At 34.6% G+C, this 9,377-nt stretch overlaps 1 protein-coding gene across 2 annotated transcripts in view; it reads left to right on the forward strand.

The window, feature by feature from the left end:
• LOC121730413 overlaps positions 1–9,071 on the forward strand; it is a 90,135-nt gene extending 81,064 nt beyond the window's left edge. For both annotated transcript variants that reach the window (XM_042119438.1, XM_042119439.1), the window contains 3 exons: positions 842–966; positions 1,191–1,360; positions 8,541–9,071. In XM_042119438.1, coding sequence (XP_041975372.1) covers positions 842–966; positions 1,191–1,360; positions 8,541–8,727 — 482 coding nt within the window. In that variant the 3' untranslated portion in view covers positions 8,728–9,071. The remainder of the gene's footprint in view (positions 1–841; positions 967–1,190; positions 1,361–8,540) is intronic.
• Positions 9,072–9,377: the final 306 nt, after the last annotated feature.

The raw sequence follows: 9,377 nt of genomic DNA on the forward strand, positions 1-9,377 counted from the left end.
TATTTCATTCATCCTTCTATTATTTTGTAAATTGTATAACCTGCTATAATTATTATAGCAGGTGAAATGAAGTGTACATGAGGCAGTCTCGTTTAAACTAGACGTTTAGACAAATTGACCAAAAAGTGTATAATTTGCAACGAACCACTTAGGGCTGTTTCAATATGTAGAGCATACAACCTTCTCCCTTCCCTTCGAATTATACAAAACGAAATACAAAACATATATTTTGAAACCCGAAACGAAATACGATTCCAATTACAATATGTTATTTGTAGAGTTTTGCTTCGGCTAAATAAAAACTTTTCCATTCTCAACTCACTTTGGATAATTGAATTTGAATAAAACTAGGGTAATGGAATCCCCATATTATTTTACACAAACCTAAAACAATTTTAAGCGCAGGGCAAACACGACGTGCATTTTAAATTTAAACTATCTTCTCTTTTGTTTGAGGAACTGTTGTAGTTGATAAAACCTCAGGCGCGGTGTGATTAATATTTGTTCAAAGTTAAATTGCTTTTGCGAAAATTATTTTTGGGGCTCAAAACATTGAGGAATTATTGATGAGATGTTTTGTGTTAATTTTTGGAGCTCTATGATTATATACTTTAACGAATACGACAAGGCTTTAAGTTTAGGTATATTTGCCGCAAATACGTGTTTCTATTAGTATGAAATACGGTGCCCATATTTATTTTAACAATAATATAATATAGTTATGGGCTTTGAAATATTGCAAGTAACTTTCATACCAGCATTGAGTTATCAAGGTAATGAAAATATTTTAAATTTTATCAGTATCCACAAACTCAATTAAACTTCCTTCATTTCTTACCAGGCGAAATATCATCGAAGAACGTATCGGTTACCGGCAGCCTTAACGAGTTCTTCTACCAGCAGTGCACCTGGGTACTCGACTCCAACGTTGAGAGGCAGCTGTTCATTGATATATCTTCCGAACAGGTAAAATTAATACCAGTTAATTAATGATATAGGCAATAAACTTTATCATTCTTAACTAAAGAATAGTATTACTGTGTGTTGACAAGACCGATAAAATAAAAAGATTTTAAATAGAAAAACGTCCACACATTTGTTTGGTGTGTTGCAACGTGAGAAACATAAAGGCAGTGAAATTCCTTTTCCTCGCCGGAGTTTTCTAAATAATATTTCCTTTTATTACCCAGGATAAGTCATGCAGCTCTTGGAACATCACACTTCACGAGTGGTCGGGCTTGAGGGCTCACAGCGAGGGAGGGCTGGCGGCGACCGCCGGCGAGCTATTATACACCTTCTGCGCACGACATAAGAACCACACTTACACCCTGCCCTGGCGACTTAATACCGTCGTTATTAGGTATGATATTACCCAAAGACATTTTTATCCTTATGTAATCTGATGCTTTATATATAGCTTAATATGTTTTGGGTACAGGTGTCTTCTACCTTTTAAATTACATGAGAATGTACCTAAAAGGTTTCTTTGATAACTCGAACCTTTGTTAGCACGTGTCTGTAGCGGTCAAAATATTCGTAGATTCGTATTATTATGATATCATCTTCTTAAACTAGGTTTTTCTAGTATATTGATGGTACACTAACTATATTATAATACTAGCTGTGCCCCGCGATGGTACCCGCGGTATTTAGTGAAATTAAGTTGTATATTAACAGTGGACGATTTTTCGCGAATTTTTTTCATTGATTTTCCCATAGGATTTTTTTTTCAAAGTAAAATGTAGCCTATGTGTTCATCCAGGATGTCAGCTAATTTCATGCCTATCAAAATTGCACCAACCGTTTAAACGTGAAAAAGTAACAAAGATACACTCTGACAAACTTTCGCCTTCATAATACGAGTATTAGTATGACAATTGTAATAAGAATGGGCAATGGGCATGATATGAATTTATTTTATAAATATACACGTCAGTCCTATTAAAAAAAAATAGTCGAATACATATTTTACAGTCGTATATCATGTAAATTTTCCAATGTATCAGACAACTTTTACTATGTAGTAAGCTTATAAAACGTATGAATACATAAAGAAATTATCTTAATAGAAACCGAAATATATAACCCTACCTTTTGTACAAAAAATTCGTCACTATTCATAACATTTGACTGTAAAGTAAACTCGTTATTTTTGCAATGCTACCCGAGTTTTAAAACGGCCAATAAAGTTCTAATAAGCTTGTAGTATAATCCTCACATAAACTTCTCGTAAACCCATTTTCTGTCGCATAAACTCATAACTTTATGGCCGCTGCACGACACTATAGTCCTTAGTTTTGAATATTAGGAACGTATGCCGTCCAAAAAAGAACTAAGTAAAATAGTTTACTGACCTTACCTGAGTTTTTTGTGTGGGTTATATAATATAGTTTTTTGTGTACTTATAATATAAAGCAAAGTTAGGCCCAGACCACGAGACGAGTCAGAAATCTTCATATAAAATATTCACAATTTATATGATTTTTTATGACTCGTGATGAATGCACAAAATGTATATAAAAACTGTCCTATATCCTTTTGCCGGTACTCAAAATATCAGCATACAAAATAACAAAATTTCATTAAAATACGTTCAGCAGCTTAAACGTGAAAAAGTCAATACTTTCGCATTGATAATATTAGTATATAATATATTTGATACGAGTCGTGTACGGTGATTAAAAGACAAATCTGATTAAAGGATATTAGAGGGGCTAAGCAATATTTGAGCAGCTAAGCCATATTTCAATGGAGCTTATATCCTCCGATATTAAAGTTTTAATCAATGGGTTCTCCGTATGATAATTTGCACCTCAACCGTAACTTATACCTGGGGACTTAGGCGTAGTAATCTACGCCCTGAAAATATTTGATTCAAATTTATTCAGAAATAAAACAATTTTCATTTTTTATTTATTTTTAAATGTCTATACTTAAATAACGAATACATTTTATAATGGAAACAATTATGTTTTCATTAATAATAATAATGTTATTCTACCAAGTACCTACTTCTTTACATGATATAAAAAATCGTTTTGTCTATCTATTTTACTTCGACTATTACGACTACGACGATTTTAATTAAGTTTACATTGATAAACAAAATACTTAATCATTAAAAAGGATAATATTATATTTATGCATTATAAAAAGCGTACAAGTATGCAAGCCAAACGACAATAAATCACGCATATTTATATTATAGAAATGAAGCAGTTGAACACGATAAAAACATTCACAACAATCTGTAATCGCGAATGTGGTCTGACAGTAAAAAACCTGTCCATTACTGCGGTGGAAATCGTCTCTTTTTACGTGCATCATTTTTTCAAGGGTTCTCGGAGTGCGCCACACCTCTGGATAAAGACACAGTTGGCAGATTTATTTAGTACATTATCTTTCGACGGCCCTTCACGCGAGTGTGGTAAATTCATAAAGGGATGATTTTATAAGGTTGAGAGGATTCGTAATACTTTGTAGACCCTCGATAACATTTTATCGGAAGTACTCGGGCCCTTTCTAATGTCCTAGATTATTGAATTGCCCAATCAATAGATGGATTAAAGGTTTCTATTTTGTTTAGTGTTGAAAGGTTTCTCGCTTTGAATGCGTGCCTTTTCGGAATTTTGTGTGAAAGCGGTTTTATGTGTGGGCGACAAGGTGTTGAATGCTTACCAAATGTGAGATACAATGAGTACAGAGTGAAACTTTCGACTAAATGTGTTTTCATTCAATAGAGCTAGACTCGTATAATATTTCGAAATGTATACCATATTAGAAGTAGTAAATTTTAGGTTAAATTTTGAAAATTTTGCCCCTGGCCTAGAATCTCTTTCCCTCCCTTTTTTTTTATTATGGACTGAATTTTTTTAGGCAACCCACTTGCAATTAATTTGTTGATATACATAATTGAATATATAAAATACTTTTCATCCATTAACCAGCTCGGTGAAGGACCTTCTATGGTGGGATCCCAGGCCACACGGTCCCAGGACATTTTACCTTTTTTTACATCACATATTAAACTGTTATATTTTCTATTAGTCTCTTATTTTACGAACTTTAATATTTTATTAATATTAAAATATACTTGTAAACAAAAATGAGCACACAAGACATGTTCAAGTGTGACACGGAAACACGACAATACGGGGGTAGTTTCCCTTCGCAAATCATATTACGAGGACGTGCCGTCCGTACATTTTGAATATCCCTAATACAATCTAAAAGTCATGACGGTGCCTTTCTAATCTAATCCTGTTGACAATTTTTGGTGCGAGTTATGATCGAGTAGATTTTAATTTTACTGGACGTCTGTTTAGTATTTATTGCTAATGTTATCGACAGCTATGATTAGTTGGGTAGTCGAGCTTATGCTCCAAACAACTTTTGATCTTTTACCTGGGACAAAAAAATATTATGCGGGGTTTCTCAGGATCCGAGCAAAATCATTTCTTCTCTCATAAAACTCTCAAGTCGCAACCATTAGTTGTCGAATGTCAGTAATGTATAATAAAAATAATAGACCGTCTCATTTAAAGTATAAAAATAATTTATTCAATATATTTCTCATTCATTTACGAATAACGATGCCGAAACGTATGAGCATGACTCACGTAGCCCAAGCAAAAAAAAAAAAAAAAAAAAATATATATATATATATATATATATATATATATATATATATATATATATATATATATATATATATATATATATATATGTGGGATAATTATTAATTTAGTATTAACTTTTTAATTTGTATTCTATTGTCTATGTACAGCAGCCCGGATAGGTGATGATTTGGCAGAGGTGACACTTGTCAGATGTGAGAGAGTTGTCAGGGGTAAAAGCAAGATGAATGAGATGTTTTGTTGGATTGTTATAGAAAAATAAAGTTAGTGAGAATTTTAAAACGTTTTTGCATTGGATTGAGCCTCATCCCACATCTTTTTGGGGGCTCGTCCGGGATGGAGTAAAATCTGATGTGAAACGGAAGACGCAAGACGGATTAAGTTAGATACAGAATTCTATTAAAATGGTAGCTTTTGGGAATTTGGATTAAAGATTTATTCTTGAAGACGATAGACTAAATGACCCCAGATAAGCCATCATTTTGCACGACTACCAGAAGAAGAAGCAATTTAAAGAGAGATTCTAGTTTGAAGAGTTCTAGCTTTACTGTAACAATGCCGCCGAAAAAAGACGATAAACACGAAAGTGAAGACGAAGAAGAAATAGAATGTGAGGTAACGATTTCGTTCAAGGATTTAGAAAAGTCTATGACTATTTTTACCGGAGATGACACCTATCCTATTGAGACTTTTATTGATGAGTTTGAAGATACTGCGCAGATTATGAAATGGACAAAAGTCGAAAAACTGATCTATGCGAAGCGACTATTAGATGGAACAGCAAAGTTGTTTTTACGTTCTTTGGGAAGAGTTAAAGATTATTCCAGTCTTAAGAAGGCACTTAAAGAAGAGTTTGGACCAAAGATTAACAGTGCAGTAGTACATAAAAAGCTTGCTTCTCGTAAGATGAAAAATGACGAGACATATCAGCAGTACTTCTTGTCTATGAAAGAGTTGGCGCTTCACGGCAAGGTCGAAGATGCTGCCCTAATAACTGATCTATGCGAAGCGACTATTAGATGGAACAGCAAAGTTGTTTTTACGTTCTTTGGGAAGAGTTAAAGATTATTCCAGTCTTAAGAAGGCACTTAAAGAAGAGTTTGGACCAAAGATTAACAGTGCAGTAGTACATAAAAAGCTTGCTTCTCGTAAGATGAAAAATGACGAGACATATCAGCAGTACTTCTTGTCTATGAAAGAGTTGGCGCTTCACGGCAAGGTCGAAGATGCTGCCCTAATTGAGTATGTGATAGATGGTATTCGTGACCTGGATGCAAATAAAGTTATTTTATATGGCGCCTCGGATATCAAAGAATTTCGCAAAAAGTTGGAAATCTACAGCGAGTTGCAAAAGAAGATTTCTAATAAGCCTGCAAACTTTACTAGTGATGTCCAACCATCTAGAAACACATCATTTGGAAAGAAGAATCGCATCCATAGATGCTACAACTGCGGAGACGTAGATCATGTCTCATCCAACTGCTCAAAAGGAGTCAAGTGTTTTAAATGCAATGACTTTGGACATAAAGCTACTGAATGTTCCAAACCGGCGAAGACACTAAACATTCAAAGTAAAAACGATGACGAGAAAGTTCCTTACAAGAAGATAAAGATTAACGGCCAAGACGCTTTAGCTCTGATTGACACCGGAAGTGACATTAACCTTATTACGAAATCGCAATTCGAGAAAATTAAAGAAAATGTAAAAGACTACAAAAATAAAACAACGTGCATAGCTGGTATAGCAAAGAACGAAGTTTATACAGAAGGTATGTTTGTAGCTAATGTTCAGATTGATCAATGTTACGCAGATATCAAGTTTCACGTAGTCCAAGACAATGAGATACCAGTTAATATCATAATAGGTAATCCCATTTTACACGACTTTAAAGTTTGTTTTACTTCAGAAGGAATTTTTATGGAAAAGATTAGTCACCTTACGCTTTTAGTAGAAGAAAATGACAAAGACGATGCTGATAAGCAAATGGGTGAAACAGACAACGCTGCTGAGAAACTGGACCAGCAAAAACGGGGTTCCGAAGATGAAGAGGACCTTGGAGAGCAGAATAAAAAAGATAAGGAAGAACGAGGTACAGTTGAGAGCACTGGAGGAAAAGAGATGGGTGCAAAAGAACAAGAGAAAGGGACAGACGATGGATCGGATGGTAAAGATAAAAAGAAACAGAAAGATATCAACGAAATGGAGGATGATAATGACGGTGAAACAGAAACGGAAAATCTATTCGACATTGACGTCATGAAAGATGACAAACCTGAAGAACAAGACGATAAAAATGAAGAAGACAAAGAAAAAGACAACAAGAACGGTTTAGAAGTTTCCAGTGATGAAGAAGATGGTGGTGATAATACAGAACAGCAGGATAACGAAAATCAAGAAGCAGAAGACGGCCCAGAGAAAGAATCTAAAGATGAAGCGGAAAATAAGGATGAAGAAGGTAACAATGAGAATATTGCACTTTATACGATAACTACCGGAAAGCCAAGAGGCAATGGACAAGTAGAGCGCATACGCCAAATCATTATAGCTGTATTAAGCAAACTAAGTGCTGATGACCCTAATAAGTGGTATCGCCATGTCTCTAACGTTCAAAGATGTCTAAATGGAACATACCAAAAAGCCATTAAAACGACGCCGTTTGAGTTACCTTTTGGTACCAAAATGAAGGATAAAGATATAGAACTCCAAAAGTTGATAGATGAAGAAGAGATAGAAATTTTCAACGAAAAAAGACAAGTACTTAGACAGAAAACCAAAGAATCTATAAGAAAAATACAGGAAGAGAATGTGAAATCATATAATAAGAAGCGAAAGAAAGCCAACGTTTATAAACCAAGCTACTTAGTCGCGATAAAGAGAACCCAAGGAAGTAAACTATTACCCAAATACTTAGGACCTTACGAGATTATTAAAGGTAACAAAAACGATCGCTATTCTGTAAGAAAGGTTGGCAATGGCGAAGGTCCGTTTAATACAACTTCTTTATCTGATTTCATGAAGCCCTGGGTCGCACAGGAAGATGATTCATCTGAGGCAGATGAATAGCAGGATGACCGTGTGGGATAATTATTAATTTAGTATTAACTTTTTAATTTGTATTCTATTGTCTATGTACAGCAGCCCGGATAGGTGATGATTTGGCAGAGGTGACACTTGTCAGATGTGAGAGAGTTGTCAGGGGTAAAAGCAAGATGAATGAGATGTTTTGTTGGATTGTTATAGAAAAATAAAGTTAGTGAGAATTTTAAAACGTTTTTGCATTGGATTGAGCCTCATCCCACATATATATATATATATATATATATATATATATATATATATATATATATATATATATATATATATATATATATATATATATATATATATGTATGTCCACAGTATACTATTAAGGCGAGCACTTATCTCAATCCATAACGATAGCCTTGCACACAACCAAAGACCAAGCGTGTACGCTTCGCAAAAAGGTTCATTTTAACTTAGCATTAAATTGTAGTTTTTAGGGGCGGAAATAAATATTAAGAAAAAAAATTGTTCGGTTTAGTCCATTTTAATATAGATTCCTTAGTAATTTATTACAATAAAATGTATGTTTTCCTTGTTAATACTTATATTTCGATGATAAAGATTTTTGTCGGAGGTGACTTTGTGAATTAATTATGGACAAAGTATTGTTTTTTATTAAAATGTTTATGATTTAATCCATTTTAAATATTGTGCTTTATATCTCATATTTTTTTTACATTTCGTTACTAAATTGAAACTAGGTAAACCAGGAAACATAAATAACAAAATGGGGTACGAGCCTGTTATGTTTCACGTAGCCCGCTACGCCTCGAGCTACACGAGAAAACAAAACACTTCGATATATTTTTTGTTCACAGACTAGTAGCACTGTCTCGGCAGCAGCCGCTGTACAGCATCCGCTGGCGGTCGCAGGTGGTCCGCGCCAACAACCGGCTCGGCCCCCCGACCCCCGCGCCCGCTGCAGCCGCCCTCGCCCCTAAAAACACCCCACGAATTTACTCCATAGGACTCATCGTAGTGTATATCTATTTAGGGAACATGTGAATTTGTACAGACGAAGTGTAAATAGTGAGTGTAATATGAATGGTATATGGTTGCTTAATATAAGATATAGTTCTAGTCTGAAATAAAACTCAGTATAGCCAGTGCTCAAGACGTCATTTGTCTAACACCATATTACTGTGGTGAGATAAATGTGACGTATAATAACAACAGAGTCATATACGTCAATGCTTTGGCCTACGAAAAAACTGAGGAAACGTAACTCCCATCTTCAACCGTTTTGAATTTGGTTCCTTTTCGCACACTGAAATATAATATTGCAATAGGTACGAAACACTAATACTCAACTTTACGAAATAAAGCCGTGGACATTAATTGTCACTTTTATATTTACACAAAATTGTTTACCGAATACATGCATAAAGTATGCATGTATTTGGGTCACATTTTGTAGACTCGTGGACAATTTTTTTTTGACACAGTTACTTAGTTTTTATTATTCGTAGGCTTTGGCATATATTTCGGAGTGAATCGCCAGTATTTTGTCGATTCTAGACGTCATGAGCCATCGCCCACTATACTGGCTTATATTCTGGAACATACCTAGTAGTGTAGTGTAAGTCGTTTTTATGGCCGCATTCGTTTGCTCTTTGTTTGCGCGCACGCAGTAGATGAGAAACAGTAAAAATAAC

The sequence above is a fragment of the Aricia agestis genome, chromosome 9, assembly GCF_905147365.1.
Source record: "Aricia agestis chromosome 9, ilAriAges1.1, whole genome shotgun sequence".
Lineage (NCBI taxonomy): Eukaryota > Metazoa > Arthropoda > Insecta > Lepidoptera > Lycaenidae > Aricia > Aricia agestis.